Source organism: Squalius cephalus (assembly GCF_949319135.1).
Source record: "Squalius cephalus genome assembly, chromosome: 17".
NCBI lineage: Eukaryota > Metazoa > Chordata > Actinopteri > Cypriniformes > Leuciscidae > Squalius > Squalius cephalus.
In genome coordinates this window covers 3,182,582-3,204,514 of record NC_137138.1, presented here as the reverse complement: position 1 = coordinate 3,204,514, position 21,933 = coordinate 3,182,582, and the positions used below count along the sequence as shown (strand labels likewise).

Below are 21,933 nucleotides of genomic sequence, written 5' to 3'. Positions count from 1 at the left end.
ATATGCATGATAATAAGCAACTAGTTAATAGTGAGATCTGGACCCTAAACTAAAGTGTTCCCGAAATGTCAAGGTTTTCCAGTATTTCCGCTGGCATTCCTGAGGAAGACTCACGTGTGTTTCAGATCTCAAACGTGTCTCAAAAAATGTGCTCAGATGCAAAATCTGCAATCGAAATATTCATGCATTTCTCTGATGATAAAAATGATTCTGTGGTGAAGTAAATGCTACGGATAAAACAAATGTCATTTCTACATGAAAACGTTAGTTCAGACAAGAATTAAAAAAAACAAAGTAAATCCTAAAGTACTCAAGCTTGTAGAAATGAAAATGTAAATATCAACGATATAAAATTAAGTAAAAACTGGTGTTCCCATCATGCTCTGGGGCATGAATAATTAATAAGGTTGATTTCCACCTGTTTTCCAGCTGTATTTACACTGTTGTATCATTGATTTTGTTGTTAGGTTTAGTAACTTGCCATTTTGTGACATCTGGATTAATTTCTACTCAAAAACGATATATCGAATGTTACTGTCATTGTGTGCCAAGTATTGAGGTCTCTGTGTTCAGGTGCCATGTTAGATACAGTGTGAAATCTATACAATATCTACTGTATTATTTACTTAGATGTCTCTAAGTAAAGCATACACTTTAAAAGTGTGGTTTAATTCAATGTTATATTGTTTGAGTAAAAAGATAATTCGGTTAAATTTACTTAACTCACTTAATTACTTCAATAATGACTTAATTACTTCAATTAAATGTTAAGTGTCAATTAAATGTCAAATGAATGTTAAGTTCAATAGTAAGCAGATTTTACTTGATGAAGTTGTACAGAGCAGTCGCAGTAAAACTGACTTAAAATGTGTTCAAGTAATATTTTTTTCAGTGTGTACGGGATGATACCCAGAGTTTCTATACCTCCTACATCTGAGACATCTTGAGTTAATGAGCAATTACAGTAACTCTTACCTGGCAGCCGTGAACGCCGGAGTCTCGTGCGTACGAGTACGACGCTCGATCCGTTTTACCTGTTTAAAGAGACCAAAGACAGATCATTAGCTCATCTTTCAGTATTCCTCCACTCAATCTAAACATTTAAACACTGTTGATCTTCTAATGACGTCCTTTAAACCTGAAAGGACGAGCGACAATGGGCCGAAACCAGTGAGTTCCCACACGGACAGCTGGTGTGAGCCTCGCAAACACTCAAAGACCTTCCAACATCACAAGCTCGGTTTATCATCGCGAGCGTCGAGTCGGACGCTTTGACCAACAAACGGACAATCTATTTGTGTTAAATGAAAGAATGAAGATGTTTGACTTGTGTTTTTGTTTTACTGATGTCGCGAGAACAAAGAAGCACGAGGGAACGAGACGACTAGCGGCTCGGGCTCCTTTGGATTCAAGCGGGCATGAGAAATCTGGCATTAGCAGAAGAAAGAGCTTCTCAGAGTCTCACACACACTCGTCTACAGGCTGGTGATTATATAGAGGAACACGCTTGAGTGAGTCCTGCCTTTAGATGCACTGGGACGGGCAGAAGCGCAGCCAAACACACACACACATACACAAAATAAAGCGTAAACATCCTGGTGATTTTGGTCATTTAAAGGTTATTTTGCATCATGTTACAAGATACAGAATATTATTACAGACCAAAATCACAACAACTCACACACTCACTTAAACACACACAGTAAATATTGTTAAAGTCATGTGACCTCATCCAGTCATGATCAAATGAGCTGAATGTTCTCCTGACGTACAGACTAACCTGAGCCATCCGTTACGCTCTTCAAACCAACAAAATGCCTTTTTATGGCCTTTTGAGTAAAGACAACAGTGCTATTCAATATGCAAACAATAATATTTAAATGTACTCATTACATAAATGCAACACAGTAACTATATAGTAAAACAAAAATCATCCTACTACAGTCAATAACTTGAAAATCATCATCAATTCAGATGAAAATCAACAAAAACAACAGCTATTTACTGCAGTAAACCTTCAAACACTGACATTTACATGAGCTCTCAGTAAATTAACCATGTAGAGTAAAACAAAGTACATATAACCATCATTATAATAATAACAACTATATAATAATAACAGTTTTATGTCAAAAGACCATTTGAATAATGACAATAAAGCTATTTACTGCTAACTTTCAAACACTTAAAGTTCTACTTTCTCTCACAATAAATCTGCCAAAGAAAAAACATCCTCCAGTCATAATAACTCTAAAATCATCATAAACTAATATGAAAATCTCAGCTGAATCTCAGACTTTTTATGTGTCAACAGCCCATCTATAAACTCACACACACACACTCTCTCTGTCTCTCTCTCTCTTTCTCTCTCACACACACACACTCACTCTCTCTCTCTCTCTCTCACACACACACACACACACACACACACACTCAAACACACACACACTCTCTCTCTCTCTCTCTCTCTCTCTCTCACACACACACACACACACACACACACACACACAAACACACACACACACACACACACACACAGGAATCATTGTCCTCTGTTCTAATCTGAACATTATCCAGGTGGCGTCCCAGAACATGTTGAGTCCTCAAAGGTCAAACAAGAGGTCAACCACAACCACATGCATGACCTGTGTCCAAACACACAACAAACCCTTCAGCATTCGTCTGAATCATCATGATGCAGAACACATGAAGAACGATTTCATACACACAAACGTGGACCAAATCATCACGCTCGGAGAAATAAATCTCTAGTTGTTCGGGACGTTCAACAGTTTCCCAGAACAGTGGTTGTGTTTCCTGCTTTTGCTGGATTCAGAAAAACATCTTTCTAAATCCTGCTAATCCACAGGACCGTAAATCTGGAAGTGGGAATGAAATCCGGAAGAGAGCTGGAATAAGACAGGAATGCCACAGACGGAACATCACTCCGGAAACACACACACACACACACACACACATTGAGCACAGATGCTCACGCTCTTTCTGTGTTTGCTGTTACTTTAGTTTATTCTTCAGCTTGTTCCAGATTTAAGACTTTTAAGACCTTTTTCAAATCAAACATTTTTTTATGGAATATCACAGTGTTTAAATGATTTATTGGTCCACATTTGTTCTTCCAGAAGCATTTCACTCAGCTGTAAATCACAATAGGGAAGAAGACTAGCACAACTTAAGCTTAATGCCGACAAAAAAAACAACTTTTGTCCATATAAAACAAATCCATACAATCTTAAAACAAATCATGTATCTCAGATTCTTTTATTTCAAGGCAAGACGCTACAGGTGAATAGGGTCTACATGTGACTAGATGTAATATAAGTCTGAGTGTCCCCAGAATGTGTGTGTGAAGTTTCAGGTCAACATATCAAAGATCATTTATTCCCTGTTGTAAATGCCCATTTTTGAGTGGAAGTGCTGTTTTCGTGCATGCCTCTTTAAATGCAAATGAGCTGCTGAGTCCCCGCCCCCATCCAGAAGAGGGCGGAGCCTGTACAGCTCGTGCCTCTGATGCTCTGCCAAAAACTAAAACATCTCTTTGGTTTTGATTATCCTCTCTATCACGCCACGCTCACGTGTCATTGCAGTTCTTCATCTTCATGAGAGTTTATTATCTGCATGTGTTTTAAAGTCATATCAGTCTAAACTTCTGACTTATGGTGTTCTGAGCGCACACACCCGAATCACGCGCACAGAAAGCTGGAAGTCAGACGGAGTATTAAACTAGTATTAAACTCAGTTCTCTTTCACGTCTTATTGCGCTAAAACTGACAAATACACACCAAGGTTATGTCAAAAACACACAAAGTTCACATACACACAGTCATACACATGGCGGACTGTGTACAGCTCACTCAGGGGGCGGAGCTTAGCGAATAGGGTGGAGTCTGTCAGCAGTCGTGGGTGGAGCCTAAGCATATGTGATGTCACAGTGGAAAACATTCCTGAACGGCTCATTCTGAGACACCGTTTCAGGTTTATGAGGAAAATAACAAACGGAGCGGATGAAGTTTTACCACAATAGTGTGGTTGTGTACACACACTGCGGACACACAAATATGTTCAAAAACGATATAAAAGTGAATTTTGCATAATAGGTTCCCTTTAAGGCAACAGTTTTTGTATTACAAATTTTATAATGTTGTTTAAATATGCAAATTAGGCATTATCTAATCAAATACATACTAATTTGCATACATTTCCACAACAGAAGTCTGAACACTGGATGAAGCCAGATTGAAAATTCTTGTTTGATTTTGCTGACACACTAGTTAAAGGGGGGGGGGGGTTGTTTGGAAATGAATCAGAAAATACTGTCAGAACAGACATTTTCATCATGTTATTAGGAGAAAAATGTTATAAAACTGTAAAGATTGGCGTATGTAAAGTGGAGATTTCTGCCTTTAAAGATACGGACTGACGTGAAATCTACAGACGCAAAGATAATGTGTAACAAACAAACACTTAAAAGTGCATTTTGGGAAATGGAAAAGTGTTCCTCTGTTACCTGTCTTGTACAATCAAAAACAATAAACACATTGTTCAAAAAACAAAAGAAAAAAAGTGCATTTTGGATGTTTTCTTTCCATAAGTCTGAGATATGACAGCAACATGTCAATCAAAATCAGCAAAACTGCAAGTTAGTCTGACAAACCTTGACTTTATTTGCACCAATATATCAATACATACGAATCAAATTGAATGAATTCCTGTACGCCCGTCCCCAAATTCAAGAGCTCTTCCACACTGATAATTCAAACTTTTGCTATACTTTCCAAGACCTCTGGTTTTAAAGATCATGGAGGTCTCTCACGCTCCCTCATTAGTTCACGTCTGTGTTTCTGCGCTGATATTATAAGGCTAATAATACGGCTTCGCTCTGATCTCTGACTCTGAGTCACGCTGAAGTTTCTCTGTGGTTTTGACAGGCTATGAGGGTGTTTTCAGCACACGCATGACAGCCCCTCATTACACGCGCCCCGTGAATAACTGCTTTTGTTATGGATAATAACTGGCTCATAATCATCAGCTAGTCAAAGGCAAACCCGCTCTGACTCATCGACACCGCAGATTATGGATTATATTGCGCTGGACCAGCTGCGAATCATCGCTGCCGTGAGCGAAACACAGACGTCATACGTTTTCCTCGGGAAAAACTGCTGAGAAGCGCAAACAAGCTATTTTGCTGCTTTGGGTTTCATTGCGCTAATAAATCGCGTTGACAAAATGAAGATTACGTTCAATCTATCACGTCCGAGCCAGAAAACACACGACCACTGGCACATATTCAGCAGAAAACAACAACATTGATTTGCATTCAGAAGTGATTATTACGACACAAAGCGGAGCGATCGAGACCAGAGCAAGATCAAGCAGGTAGAATTAACACAGAAACAGGCCGTTATCAGCAGTCTCTCCAACACACACACACACACGCCAGATTCATCCGTGCCAGGGTGTTTAGGGGGGCAGGGTTGAGAGAAAGAGAGACAAAGAGAGAGAGAGAGAGAGAGAGACAGGATAAAAAATGTGCTTAACCTTCTGAAACAGTTCATCAAAAAAGCGACATGCGATCGACAGGACGGGAACGTCACACAGATGCTCCGTCACTTCACACACACACACACACACACACACACACACACACGCTACAACCTCAGAGCTTCAATAAAAACACATTCTGTCAGCTTACAGCCTGAAAAACTGCTTTTGTGGGGAAATATTGTTGTTCATCTGATGTGTGATTATCAGTTTAGTCAATTTATAATTCTGACAAACTAAAAAAACACTCAGATTGAAACACTGAAATATGTATAAATGATAAATATGCTGTGTGGAAGGAAAAAAATACTGTTTTGATTTCAAATAATGTATTTTTTTTTCTGTTTTACAATATTTTATATTTTACTAGAAATACACATTTGTACAGACGCAACCTAAACTACATGTTTTAAATGTATGTGATCATAAATAAAAATTAAAATGACTCGAAAGGTCAAAGGTCAAGATATATACTGCCGTTCAAACGTTTGGAGTTGATACGATTTTTGAAAGAAGTTTATTTGACCAAAAACAGTCAAATTGTGAAAAATTATTGTAATGTAAATCATCTGTTTTCTATGTGAATATATAGTAAAGTGTAATTTATTCCTATGATCAAAGCTGGATTTTCAGCATCATTACTCCAGTCTTCAGTGTCACATGATCCTTCACAAATCATTCTAATATGATGATTTGATGCTCATTTCTGATTATTATAAATGTTGAAAACAGTTTTATATTTTTTGTGGAAATCGTAATACATTTTATTTTTCAGGATTCTTCAATGAACAAAAAAGTTCAAAAGAACCGCATTTATTTGAAACATTATTTGTAACTTTCGTGTCCACATCTAAAGGTAAACGAGTGGTTATTGTACAGAGACATACACACACACAAACACACACACACACGAGCTGAAGAAACTGAAACTGTTAAAGCCACTCATTGAGGTTGTCCTGGGGAAAAAAGACTGGATCCGGATCTGTAGTTGGGAGAACCGCAGGAAGAGACGGCGGATGCTGAGGGTCGCTCATAATGAACAATAATTTGGAAATGATGTCTCTTGACAGGCAATTTCTAGGAGGAAATTAAGCTACACAATGTTTTGCTCTCCCCGTCCCGACGCAGGAAACAAATATGGATTTGCTCCAGCATGGCAGGGCTCTTCCTCGGGATTAATCCTGTTTGATGCTCACGTTTCTCTCGCCCTTCATCACAGCACATACACACATACACCCGAGCCACGGGTGACTTTACTGCACTCAGAAACACTGCAAGATCCTGACTGACAGCACTGACAACACAACACACACATCTGACGTGCAGGAATCATACGCATGCATATTCATGCTTTTGTTTAGGCCAGAATCAAGGGCAAATAATTGGTCTCAAAGTGCAAAACAACATCATTTAAATTAAACGAATTAATAAAATAATTCTGTATATAAGCTTTGCTTCTGTAGATGATTTTATGTGTGTATACATAAATGATTCTGATATTATGTAATACAATTACTAATAGCAAAACATCATAAAAGAGGAGAAAATAACTAATTAATCCTATAAGTAGTTTGAGATGCACATAAAGTGAGATCTTCTCTTATAATCGTCATAAAGCCGCGTACAGTGTGTGTGTGCCGCTGAGAGCAGGTGCAGAAACACACACATTTACTGCGGAGAGAAAGACAGATTCTTGTTGCTTTTCTAAGCGCTGACGGTCTCGGCTGGGTTTCCACTAACTAATAATGTCTGACAGCTAATCTAAATATTCCTGGAGTCTCAGTTATACGCCAACCAGAGATGTCAGATATTAAATCAATATCTATGTCTTAAACAACACCTTACAGTGGAGATAATGAAAATATAAAACACAACCGGATCGGCATGGACAAGAGGATATTTCTATTTCACACAAAACAAAGAGTTTTTGTAAATAATATAAATGTGTGTTTGTGTTTGTATATATATAGATTTACAATTAGAAAATAGAATTAATCTCTCTCTCTTTATATATAGATAGATAATATAGCATATTATATAAAAATATATAGAGTAAAACTAGAAAATAGAATTAATCAAATAAGTTTATATATATATATTACACAATAATATAATGTACAATAACAATAATTATGTATGTGTGTGTGTGTATAAATAAATAAGGTAAATAATTATAATTAATTAAATAAATATAAAATACAATTTGAAAATAGAATTAATCATATATATATATATATATATATATATATATATATATATATATATATATATATATATATATATATATATATATATATATATAGTTATGGTATACATAGCTTAATAAAAAATTATAGCTTAATCAAATTTCGAAATGGTTCAAAATATGTAATCCGCACATTTACCGAACCAGTTTTAACTATAAAGGAAATGTTCCTGTGTACAGTCATGTGTTTTTCTGTCTTTGGGTCAAATGATAAATGAAGTACAATATTATGAGCTCTACAATATATAATTAGCATCAGGTTGTGTTGTTTTTATAATTATTTAGTTTGATTTCCATGCATGTACAGTACATATATAGGTCAGTCAGAAGAGGACGACTCGTATGATAGGCCGGGTTATTTTCTGAGGGTTGTTTGTGTCTGATTCCAGTGGGTTGAAGAGCCGAGGATTTCCAAAACGCATTTAGCGGCTCATCGGCTTAAAATAGTTTCGGCGAGGTTTGACGAGGAAAAGGTAGAGCGTTTCGGATGTCGAGTCGGAGAGCTGCGGCGTCTCTGATAGAATTATGAAAGTGAATCTGGCACACGGGCGACCGAGGGAGCGAGAGGGAGCGAGAGAGAGCGAGAGAGAGAGAGAGAGAGAGAGAGAGAGAGAGAGAGAGAGAGAGCCCTGATTGGTCAAGGTCGAGGTTCGGGGGTTGGACGTGCCACTGTGTTCTCATGCCAAGTTCATCTTTAAAGAAGCGCTCAAAGAGCTTTTCATGTGTCAAAGCCAAAACTTACACACACTCGTTCGGTCTCAAACACACCGGTTATTATCAGATAGCGAAAGTGCTGGGAGTGGGAATGTTTAAACCTGCTCGAACCTCACATGATTAAATGTGTCTTCACGTCCATTCGAAATGATGATTTAAAGGGGGTCCGTGAGGGGGAAGGGGTGTGTGTGTGTGTGTGGACATGAATCACTCGCTACACACACAGTTTCCATGACATCATGGGCACCGGGCCAGTGTGAGAGGTACAGAAGGAGACGGCTCGATCCACGGGGAGCTGGCGGCACAAACAACACATGCACAACACCACAAAAACAATCGCAAAGCTCTTTATGCCACATCAGAAATTAATTTTACGCGAGTCGCCGTCAGCGCGACCCTGCTAGCGCCGAGATTTTGGCATCCTGCATTTTTCCCCCCCGAAGAATGGCATTAAAATTGTGCCGAGCCGAAGTTCTTTTCAGAACGCTTGATTGCATTCTAGACTGAGACCCGCGATAGACGTCCCGTACGCTGATCAATATAATCACCAAACCCTAAAACATCCCGGGAGCCGCTTGGCACACACACACCTGAGTTTGGTGGCGTTCAGGGGTTGCGTCGCTTTGAATACGTTTGGCATTCTGGCACGTTAAAATGAACCCCGGCCGCCGTTACAGTCCTGGCTTTGGTTATTAAGCGTCTGGTTGGAGAGAAGCGTCCGCTGAAGAGACGCGGCACAGTTCTTTAGTTGGCTCTGGTATTAGTGTGTGTAAATCTCAGATTCAACATCAGCAGCGCTGCTTCAGGACCGAGGACATCTGTGGATGTTAGTTTCGTCTAGCTGTGATGAATAAACCAACACCGAAACAGACAAGCAAATCTATACATTTATTTATATTAATATAAATAATGAATTGCATGTATAAATTAATTGTAATTTAAGTAATTAACACAAAATTAATATAAAAATGTAACACTTATCTATCTATACATTTATGTATATTAATAATTAGTTGCTTATATATATATATTTCTAAACAAACACTTACATTTATAAAGTAAAAATAACAAATAATTGTGAAATAAAATAAAAAAGTAACATTTACTAACATATATATATATATATAAACATTTCATATATACATTATTTAAATATTTTTATATTATATATTATTTATATAAATTGAATGCACATTATATATTAAATTTCACATATATGCAATTATTCGTATTAATAAAAAATAGAATATATTAAATTACATATATGCAAATTTAATGATAATGATTATATATATATATATATATATATATATATATATATATATATACACACACACAATTATTTATACATACAATTATTCATTATTTATATGTACAATTATAATACATACATTATTTGTATTAACAAATATATTTATGTATATTATTTATATACATTTAATTTAAATATTATATATATTTGTATATTTTTTATTTTAATTTAATTGTATTAATTATTTTTTATATTAATATAAATAAATTTCTATAAATGTATTGCAAATATTATATATTTATATAATTTAATAAATATATACAATTATTTATATTAAAATAAATATATTATGTATGTTTTTTATATTATATTTATATACATTTAATGCAAATATGACTATCCATGTATACACACACTCTCTCATACACACTTGCTGACAGCGTTTTCAGTATGTAACAGAAGTAGTGTGTGCACAGGAGAGAGGGAAGAGCTCGAGATTCTCCAGTATTGCTGTCAGTGCTTCAGTAAATCTCATAATCAACATCAGCAGCGCCGCTTCTTCCCTCGCCCGCTCGCTTTTGTCTCCTTCTTCTCGAGTCTTTTGTTTTAACATACAAACCAAGACAAAGACAAAGCTGCGTTTTTCTAGTTCCTCTTTGTTTGGCGAAGGATTTGTTGCGTGATTCCACAACATCTGACACACAATAAGGACGCGTGCGGCGTACGAGGCTTTCGGCGCGTTTTTGTCAAGTCTAAAAAGCGAAACAATGTTCTCCATTGTATTTATGTGCGGAATAAAACACAAAAACCAAAGCAGCGGTAGGGATTACGTGTGAATCCCGACAATAAAATACATCACAGATCACAACACATTTTATCCGAACAATGAACAAAGGAACGTCTCACTAAAGCTCGCCATCTTACTTTGTGCAAAAGAGCGCTTAGATGGTCTTAACATCCACATCTGTACCGTATGAGAAACACACACAGAAAGGGATCCGTGCCAAATGGGAACGTTCGACAGGGCTTAGCCGGGAACTGCGATAACTCAACATTTGCATGTGTTTATGAGGGGAAAGCCGCTGTTCGCCTCGAGTCGAGCGCACAGGTCGAGAGCTGTTCCTCTTCTTTAGAAAGAGCATCCAGTTTAACCAGCGTTAAACCCTCCTGACAGAAGGAGAAACACAGATCATCTCGCAGAACAACATTTACTTCTCCATTTGAATGTCACCTGTTTTTTGTTCTGTTTGTTCTCGAGGAACGGGACCTTGTGTTTAAGCAACACCGTATTGAGATGTGATCTGGACGCTGTACATTAAACCAAATAAAAATGCTTTAATTAGATGAGTTATAAAAGCAAATCAATAAATAAAATAAAACAATTTCCTTTTCAATTTATTTTTAGTGATCTCACTGAAAAATAAAATATATAGTCCAGTTCAGAAATGTATCCTGATCATTACAGCATGAATTAATAATAAATCATTTTCCGAAGTGCTGATGAACTGACTGACACACACGACTCTTGCTTTCCTCAACTATTCTGAAGGAAGCGAGATTGATTTATTAATTGACTGATTGAATAATGAAACACTTATTGGCAGGTGAAGTGTCTGAGTTTGATGCTTTCACACCTGTGACGGTCTGAACATCGCAAATGTAGATATATTTGAAATCCGATTTGTGGACTGAGTTTTGTGGATATTAGATAGATAGATAGATAGATAGATAGAGGTGAAAGATGTCAGAGAGACATTGAGAGACAGACAGGCGTCTCACTGATGATGGTGATGAAGATAATGCGTCTGTCACTCACTCATTTACATTCTTGTACATCTCTCACTCTCACTCACTCACACTCTTGTACATCACTCACTCACTCACTCACACTCTCACTCACTATCTTGTACATCTCTCACTCACTCACGCACTCACTCACTCACATTCTTGTACATCTCTCACTCACTCACTCTCTCACTCAATACACAATGACAATACGCAATGATACCTCTAGCTCCTTACCCAAACCCTACCCATCACAACTAACTGCCTAACCCGAACACTAACCCTAAACCTGCCCATCACAACTAACTGCCTAACCCGAACACTAACCCTAAACCTGCCCATCACAACTAACTGCCTAACCCGAACACTAACCCTAAACCTGCCCATCACAACTAACTGCCTAACCCGAACACTAACCCTAAACCTGCCCATCACAACTAACTGCCTAACCCGAACACTAACCCTAAACCTGCCCATCACAACTAACTGCCTAACCCGAACACTAACCCTAAACCTGTCCATCACAACTAACTGCCTAACCCGAACACTAACCCTAAACCTGCCCATCACAACTAACTGCCTAACCCAAACACTTACCCTAAACCTGTCCATCACAACTAACCGCCTAACCCGAACACTAACCCTAAACCTGTCCATCACAACTAACCGCCAAACCCAAACACTAACCCTAAACCTGCCCATCACAACTAACCGCCTAACCCGAACACTAACCCTAAACCTGCCCATCACAACTAACCGCCTAACCCGAACACTAACCCTAAACCTGCCCATCACAACTAACCACCTAACCCGAACACTTACCCTAAACCTGTCCATCACAACTAACCACCTAACCCGAACACTTACCCTAAACCTGTCCATCACAACTAACCGCCAAACCCGAACACTAACCCTAAATCTGCCCATCACAACTAACCGCCTAACCCAAACACTAACCCTAAACCTGCCCATCACAACTAACCGCCTAACCCGAACACTAACCCTAAACCTGCCCATCACAACTAACTGCCTAACCCGAACACTTACCTAAACCTGCCCATCACAACTAACTGCCTAACCCGAACACTAACCCTAAACCTGCCCATCACAACTAACCGCCTAACCCGAACACTAACCCTAAACCTGCCCATCACAACTAACCACCTAACCCGAACACTTACCCTAAACCTGTCCATCACAACTAACCACCTAACCCGAACACTTACCCTAAACCTGTCCATCACAACTAACCGCCAAACCCGAACACTAACCCTAAATCTGCCCATCACAACTAACCGCCTAACCCAAACACTAACCCTAAACCTGCCCATCACAACTAACCGCCTAACCCGAACACTAACCCTAAACCTGCCCATCACAACTAACTGCCTAACCCGAACACTTACCTAAACCTGCCCATCACAACTAACTGCCTAACCCGAACACTAACCCTAAACCTGCCCATCACAACTAACCGCCTAACCCGAACACTAACCCTAAACCTGCCCATCACAACTAATTGCCTAACCCGAACACTAACCCTAAACCTGCCCATCACAACTAACCGCCTAACCCGAACACTAACCCTAAACCTGCCCATCACAACTAATTGCCTAACCCGAACACTAACCCTAAACCTGCCCATCACAACTAACTGCCTAACCCGAACACTTACCTAAACCTGCCCATCACAACTAACTGCCTAACCCGAACACTAACCCTAAACCTGCCCATCACAACTAACCGCCTAACCCGAACACTAACCCTAAACCTGCCCATCACAACTAATTGCCTAACCCGAACACTAACCCTAAACCTGCCCATCACAACTGACTGCCTAACCCGAACACTTACCCTAAACCTGCCCATCACAACGAACTGCCTAACCCAAACACTTACCCTAAACCTGCCCATCACAACTAACCGCCTAACCCGAACACTTACCCTAAACCTGCCCATCACAACTAACCGCCTAACCCAAACACTAACCCTAAACCTGCCCATCACAACTAACCGCCTAACCCGAACACTAACCCTAAACCTGCCCATCACAACTAACTGCCTAACCCGAACACTTACCTAAACCTGCCCATCACAACTAACTGCCTAACCCGAACACTAACCCTAAACCTGCCCATCACAACTAACCGCCTAACCCGAACACTAACCCTAAACCTGCCCATCACAACTAATTGCCTAACCCGAACACTAACCCTAAACCTGCCCATCACAACTAACTGCCTAACCCGAACACTTACCTAAACCTGCCCATCACAACTAACTGCCTAACCCGAACACTAACCCTAAACCTGCCCATCACAACTAACCGCCTAACCCGAACACTAACCCTAAACCTGCCCATCACAACTAATTGCCTAACCCGAACACTAACCCTAAACCTGCCCATCACAACTGACTGCCTAACCCGAACACTTACCCTAAACCTGCCCATCACAACGAACTGCCTAACCCGAACACTTACCCTAAACCTGCCCATCACATCTAACCGCCTAACCCGAACACTTACCCTAAACCTGTCCATCACAACTAACTGCCTAACCCGAACACTAACCCTAAACCTGTCCATCACAACTAACTGCCTAACCCGAACACTAACCCTAAACCTGCCCATCACAACTAACCGCCTAACCCGAACACTAACACTAAACCTGCCCATCACAACTAACCGCCTAACCCGAACACTAACACTAAACCTGCCCATCACAACTAACCGCCTAACCCAAACACTAACCCTAAACCTGCCCATCACAACTAACCGCCTAACCCGAACACTTACCCTAAACCTGCCCATCACAACTAACCGCCTAACCCGAACACTAACCCTAAACCTGCCCATCACAATTAACCGCCTAACCCGAACACTAACCCTAAACCTGTCCATCACAACTAACCGCCTAACCCAAACACTAACCCTAAACCTGCCCATCACAACTAACCGCCTAACCCGAACACTAACCCTAAACCTGTCCATCACAACTAACCGCCTAACCCGAACACTAACCCTAAACCTGTCCATCACAACTAACCGCCTAACCCGAACACTAACACTAAACCTGCCCATCACAACTAACCGCCTAACCCAAACACTAACCCTAAACCTGCCCATCACAACTAACCGCCTAACCCGAACACTAACCCTAAACCTGCCCATCACAACTAACCGCCTAACCCTAAACCTAATTATAACCTGATCACTAAAACCAAGTCTTGACCCTTTAACCTGTTAAGCTGCAACGCCACTTTTGAAAAATCCCCAGAAATGACATACCCAAACTGAAACAGATACAGTTCATGAACCCTTTGTACTAAAAGCACAAGTATGATCTCGTTTGAAAGCTGACACCTGGCAGTTTATAGTAAATGTAGAATTAATTATTGTCGTAATGACAAAAATTGTTATAAATAGCTTCAAAGTTTTGTAAAGTTATTAGAAATTATTTTTTATGAAACATCCTCATGAAAATAAAATTGAAGTTGGCACTGGAGCAATCTAGAAATGCACTACAGCTAAAGCCACATGTCTAAACATTTTATGTTTAAAATCTGAAGATAATAAGCCCAAAACTCTGTATTTAGTTAAATGTTTTTCAAGACCATGTCATGTGACTAACAGTTAGGGCTAGCTAGCATGTTAGCTTAGCACACCATCAATACACGACAATATATGAGATTAAAACCATGTTTATGCTCAAAACGTACTTTATAACTCAAGCCGAATGTTTTAAATAATCTTCTGTGATCTAATTTAGCTTCAGATAAAAAAATCAGACAGAAAATATATTATTTGATAGTATTATGCACAATGATGAAGTCTATATAGATTAGCATTACATTATAAATATAATCTATTATTATGAAAATACCTGGCATGGCTTGAAGAACACAGGCAAATCAGATATCATTGCAATCATGTTTATTGTCTTCAAAACATCTGTATCTGCATTTTACAGCGCGAACTCTGTAGCTTTGTGTGTGTTCGAGGCTTCCTGGAATGTCACATGATCATGGCTCTTCTTCATGTTTCATATATGGACTATATTACTGTGCATATAGCGCCCTCAGGCTATTGGTATGAATTGAAAACACTGTGAATTAGAATACCAAACGCTCATAAAGATTACATTGACGCATTTGGGTATAAATTCAATAAATATTATTCCTGTCTATAGAAATATGATGTAAATCTAAAAGAATCTATCAATATTTCTCCAAATCTGCACATTTTTGAGCTAAAGCCCTGAGGGACGTTGTTTTGTGTATCGCTGTCATGACGACAGCACGGGAGTTTATTATGAATGGGAGCGGCTGACGCGCATAATTCATATTAAAGGTATCGACTCATTTTTTCATTTCATAACTCCTGACACAAATTAAGACATAACTGTCACTATGAGTTTCTCAGAATACAATAGTGGTCAAATACTGAAACTTGAGTCTTATATCTTTTTAATGATGTATAGTTTGTCAAGGTATAACATTAAATCTGATAGTAATTTTGAATTAAATAAATAAAAAAACGCTTCAGTGCGCCGACGCACTGGTGAAGCTTAACAGGTTAAAGGCTTTCAGAAAGTGAGGACCAGCCAAAATGTCCTCACTTTACTCTCTCTGTCCTCACTCTGACTGTCTAAAACTCAAACCGGTCCTCACAAACATAGTTGTAAATAGGGGTGTGCGAAATCCAGATAGTTGTAAAAGCACACACACACACACACGCACACACTCACTTTTGTCACAAAATGTAACTATATTATAATAACCCAGTTCTTAATATGAAGTTGCATATACAAGCATGTCCAACTTTATCTGCATACATACAGAACACTCAAGTAAAGCACTACATATTCAATATAGCAAATATCCTCTGTTTGATTGTTTATTTGTAACAAAATGTGACTGTATTATCGCCCAGCTCTAATCTGCTAAATGAAAGGAATAAGATATTATAAACATTAACACCATGGTTTTCGGTAAAGCTGCTTTGAAACAATGAGTGCTGTAAAAATGAATTAAGGCTAAATAGAGTCAGTGTGTTTCTCATGTTCAGTAAAAGAGTGAACATTATAAACTGTGTGAGAGTGTGTGTGTGTGTGTGTGTGTGTGTGTGTGTGTGTTTTCTCTTTCCCAGGGTCTCTAATGGCTCCTCTGCCTCCCCTGGTGGCAGTAATTATGGACCTGCGGTGGCTTTATGTATGTGTGTGTGTGTGTGTGTATATGTGTGTGTGTGTGTCTGTGTCTGTAACAGCTGGAGGAAGCGGCTACAGCTGCCGAGGAGTCTGGGAAACCTGCGTCTGTGAGATCTGACACTGACCAATCAGCCGCCTGCATCATGATGATGTCATCCTCATTATCAAAAACTGATCTCCTGCACCGGTGAATCTGACTCACATGAACACACATGAACTGACATCATCCATCTGAGACCACCTGACCACAAAAATGCCAAGATCTGGAAAAATCTTGCATCTGATAGGCTGGTATCTGCCCCACTCCATTTAACAATATAAATCGTTAAAGACAGCCTTACTGTGAGATACAAGGTTGTTAATTGACAGTACATGTTTCTGATGAAGCCACCAGTCTGCATTATTACAACATATTTTTGAAAATAATCACATTTAGCAGCATCAGTCCTGGTGATTAACTACATTACCCATGATTCTGCAGAGAAATCTCCACCAATCAGAGAATCATCACAAGCAAACTACACTAATAGAGCTCCGCCCACTTCAGTGAAACACAGCGAATCACGTAATAGAGTCTGGAATATCTTTAACCCCCATTTAGGCAAGTGGGGCATAAACTACCAAAATAAAAAGCTCGGTAACACTTTATTTTACAGTGTCCTTGTTACATGTACTTACCATAGTAATAACAGTAAATGACGCATAATTACATGCAGCTAACCCTAATCCTACCCTAACTCTATAGTTAGTACACGTTGTTGCTTATTATTATTATTATATACTCAGTACTTAAATATATAATTACACTGTAACAATGACACCTTAAAATAAAGAGTAACCAAAAGCTCATAAGTCATTCTGAATAGACACACAACAAACATATACTGTACTGTATATAGAAAGCCAACACTTGAGAGTTTACAGTTCAAGACTCAGAATTACTCAGACTGTTATTAATATCCAGGTATCTCATCTCAAACATAAAAACAAAAACTAACAAAATATATTTTAAATGTATACAAATATGGCTGTAGTGTAGAAATTTAGAAACACAATGAACCTGAAGCCACAAGTGTGGTCATTCTTCATCTCAAATCTGAGGGTGTCATCTCTAAAACTGTGTTTATGAAACATTTTGTAAGAGCGTGTCATGTGAGTTTTTAGAGAAGGCTAATAAAAGTATATATATCATAAGCTAATGTTTCTGCTGTTCTCACTCGACAAACCTTTCACACTTCTGCAGTGTATGAGGCCTAATCTTCATTATTATATCCTTATCTACATCTTATCCTTATCTATTATTTTATCCTTACAATACCATGAAGCATTTTAAATTACATATTACTCTAATTCACGTTATAACTGTATCATTTATCTCTTTTAATTCCTTTTATAACTTTTGATTTCCCTTGCCATTTTCTATGCAAAGTACTTTGAACTGCCATAGTGTGATATTTTAATTCATTTCTATGTAAAGCATTTTGAATTGCCATAGTGTATGAAACATGCTATATAAATAAACGTGCCTTGCCTAAAGATTTCACAATACGCGACTCTTAAAGTACAGAAATGATCAGAGCTTTATATTCCGGTACAGGCGTCAGAACCGCAGATTACACATTTAATAAGCACTAAGGTCCGTCACCAAATATAGCATTTGTAGATTTTTATCTTCAGGTTGGATGTTAAAAATGACAGTGTGAATTCTAAGTGAACCAGGACTAAATGTATCATTTTCTTTTTTGTTCCAGACCAAGAGAACCGAACTGAAGTGTGAACACAACGCTGATAACCCAACAACACCAATTCAAATCAAAAGTTCAAGTTCACTGTATTTGTACAGCACATGTACATGTACCTCTAGGCTGACCAAAGTGCTTTCTGCCTGGGTCAGACTGCACGATTTTAGCCCGATCCGTGCGCCGTAGAGTGTCGTGGGGATTCGTAAACGACAACGGGCGTCGGGACGCAAGATTCGATCGCTTCATCTCGTATAGTGTGTCATAGTGGGTGACAACCGACCCGCGTCTGCGATGCTTCACGACATCACCATAAAAAGACTAGCATGTTTCATTTATTTTGCGGTCCTCCACGACGGGTTCCGTCAAGAGTGAGTGAGTGTGTGTGTGTGTGTGTGTGTGTGTGTGTGAAAATGAGTGAGTGAGCGAGAGTGAGTGTGTGTGTGCGCAAGTGAGTGATTGTGTGTGTGTGCGTGTGTGCGTGTGAATGAGTGAGTGAGCGAGCGAGAGTGAGTGTGTGTGTGTGCGAGTGAGTGAGTGAGGGATTGAGTGTGTGTGCACGAGTGAGTGAGTGTGTGTGTGTGTGCGCGAGTGAGTGAATGAATGAGTGAGTGAGCGAGAGTGTGAGTGTGTGCGCGAGTGAGTGAGTGAGTGCGCGAGAGTGAGAGTGTGTGTGCGCGAGTGAGTGAGTGAGTGAGAGTGTGAGTGTGCGCGAGCGAGAGTGAGTGTGTGTGTGTGCACGAGCGAGAGTGAGTGTGTGTGTGTGTGTGAGTGAGTGAGTGAGTGAGTGCGTTTGTGTGAGTGAGTGCGTGTGTGAGTGTGCGTGTGTATATATGTGTGCGAGTGAATGTGTGTGTGTGTGTGTGTGTGTGTGTGTGAGACGGCACGGAAAGGAAAGCAACGTGTAGTCTGACATGTTTCTTGTCCACGACACGACAAGATTTTAGGAGTCAAAATCATGTAATCTGACAGTGACTATCGTGACAGACAGAAACATCGTGTAATCTGACCAGGCGTTACAGAACAAGCAGATTAAAATATAGCAAGACCTGCATTACAACACGTGAAACTCAAATAAGAGCAGCAAAGCTAAGAGCAACCTTAAAACCGGAGTGGCAAAGCAGTGTCAGACTCAAATATAGAATAAAACAACAATAACAACAACAAAACAGCAATAGCAAAGCAAGAGGAGTGTCAGGAAAGTGTGCCACATTCCCAAACTTCCCGAAACTTCTGTTCTGGACATTCATGGCCTGCGGAGAAACGCATCTCGCTCTCCGTGGCCCTATTCTTTCCCAGAACCCCCTTGGTCAAGCGTTCCAGTCCGTCGAGGATGGCGGCTCAGTCTGGGGGGGGGCAGATGGAGGGTCTCAACAGGGGGCCGACACACACACACACACACACACACACACACACACACGTGCGCGGTCTGGCACGGACCTCAGCCAGGTGGAGAAGCGCTGGTGCGCTGGGGTTCAGAAGCTTTGGCAGCAGCTCTGATTAGGGTAATCACACACACACACACTCACGCTCACGACACACACTGAATATAAAGCATCTCTCACTCTCAAACACGACGACGCTTTACTGCTCTTCCAGGCCTCATCAAGAGCTCAGTTACGAGTCATTGAAGACGCAACTTAGTTTTGCCTAAAGAGTCTGAAATGATTCTCCACTTTCCTCACGTGTCCTCGTCTCACTGTGAACGGGCATCGCGGATCTTATTCATCATGCCTTTATTTATTTCAGTTATTGTAATTTATTTATTGTATATTTATTTAATTGGGCTTAAATAAATGTATATTAAAAATACATGTTTAATTTAAGTAAATGCTAAATAATAATAAAATAATATAATAAATAAAACTATTTATATATAAAATAAGTTTACATATATTTTATAATAAAAATAATACAAAAATTAAATAAAAAATATTTAAATGATTGTAGTTTGGGTTAAATAAATAAATATTAAGAAATAAATAATAAATGTTTAACATAAGTAAATCATAAATAAATACAATTATTTATGAAAAAAAGTATTTATTAAAATTGCTGTAATTTATTTATTGTACATTTAATTAATTCGGATCTGAGAAATAACAAATACATACATTTAAGTAAATCATAAATACAGAGGTGGGTAGTGACGAAGTACATTTACTTGAGTACTTTTTTGGAAAAATTTTACTTTTAAGAGTAGATTTAAATGTGGGTACTTTTTACTTTAACTCGAGTACATTTCTAATGAAAAAACTGTACTTTTACTTTGTTACGTTGGGCGACGTTCCTCTCGTTACTTTATTTTAATGCAATATGTGTTGTTAAATGCGTAATTTATTCCAAGCGCGCTGTATCTTTTTTCTGGGCTTGAGCGATGCTCTATTCCCAAATGAATCACTCTTTCTATTCAAAGACTTCATCAAACAAGGTTTGCGAATCCGTTTGAATGATCTGTTCAGTTCCTGCACGCACTGAATCGTCTGAAACTATTTCAATTCACACTGGACTCGGAGTCGTAACAGGAAGATTTAAGAACATCAAGAGCGTTGGATGAAGTGGCCGTGGACCTACAGTACAGTCAAGTGAGAGCAAATCTTCAAATGCATCATATATTTGCCAGCGATGAAGATCTTTATTAGTTGAACATCTTCGTAAGCTGTCTGTGAATGAATGATTCCACAGGACGATATATTCGATTTCATTTCACTCAGGTAATACATTTTACAACCAAACAGATCATTACGCCACGATACTAGAAAGTATGACATTACCCGTTTTTTGGACATATACATTAATTTATACATTAAATAAGCTACCATTGTTCACAGTTTATGAACACCCGCCATCCCGCGGTAGTTTGTGTGTACTGTTGCGCAGTGGCGTGCGAACTCGACTTGAAAACGAATGCCTTTGCCTGCCGTAGACAGTTAACCAGTTTAAACATGCTTGCAGAAATATACATTTGATTATATTTTGGAGAACAGACAGAAGAAGATCCGTCGATGTACTTTTATTTGTTTTTTTTTGTGTTCAGATGTTAAGTAGCAGTCATGAGCGCGAGCACATGTGAAGAGTTTTAACTCTTTCTTCTCTGTGTCAATTACATGCCTTTGAATGCAACACTCTGCAGATTCACTTTATTTCGACATTGTCTAATAATCCAAATGTAGTTGTATAAGTTACTATTATACAAACCAGAGGACAGGCAATGATTTTCGAGCTATACAGATGGCAGAAATAATGCTTACGCCTCTCTTCTGTTTTTGTTGCAAAGATAGCTTATATATATGACGACTTCAAAGGCAAAAGCCTCTAAGTACCATCTGAAATTTTCTTCTAAAAGAGCATTTTTATCAAGCTTGTATGTTTATGTTGTTATTTCACTTAAATGGCAATGAAAAGTACCTAAATTAACTGTCATTAAAGTGA

The 21,933-nt window shown here is 38.9% G+C and overlaps 1 protein-coding gene across 5 annotated transcripts in view; it reads right to left on the bottom strand.

Moving 5' to 3' along the window:
- tcf4 (transcription factor 4) overlaps positions 1 to 21,933 on the bottom strand; it is a 221,818-nt gene that overhangs the window by 86,016 nt on the left and 113,869 nt on the right. For all 5 annotated transcript variants that reach the window (XM_079847537.1, XM_079847539.1, XM_079847538.1 and 2 more), the window contains one exon: positions 976 to 1,034. In XM_079847537.1, the coding sequence (XP_079703663.1) occupies positions 976 to 1,034 (59 nt within the window). The remainder of the gene's footprint in view (positions 1 to 975; positions 1,035 to 21,933) is intronic.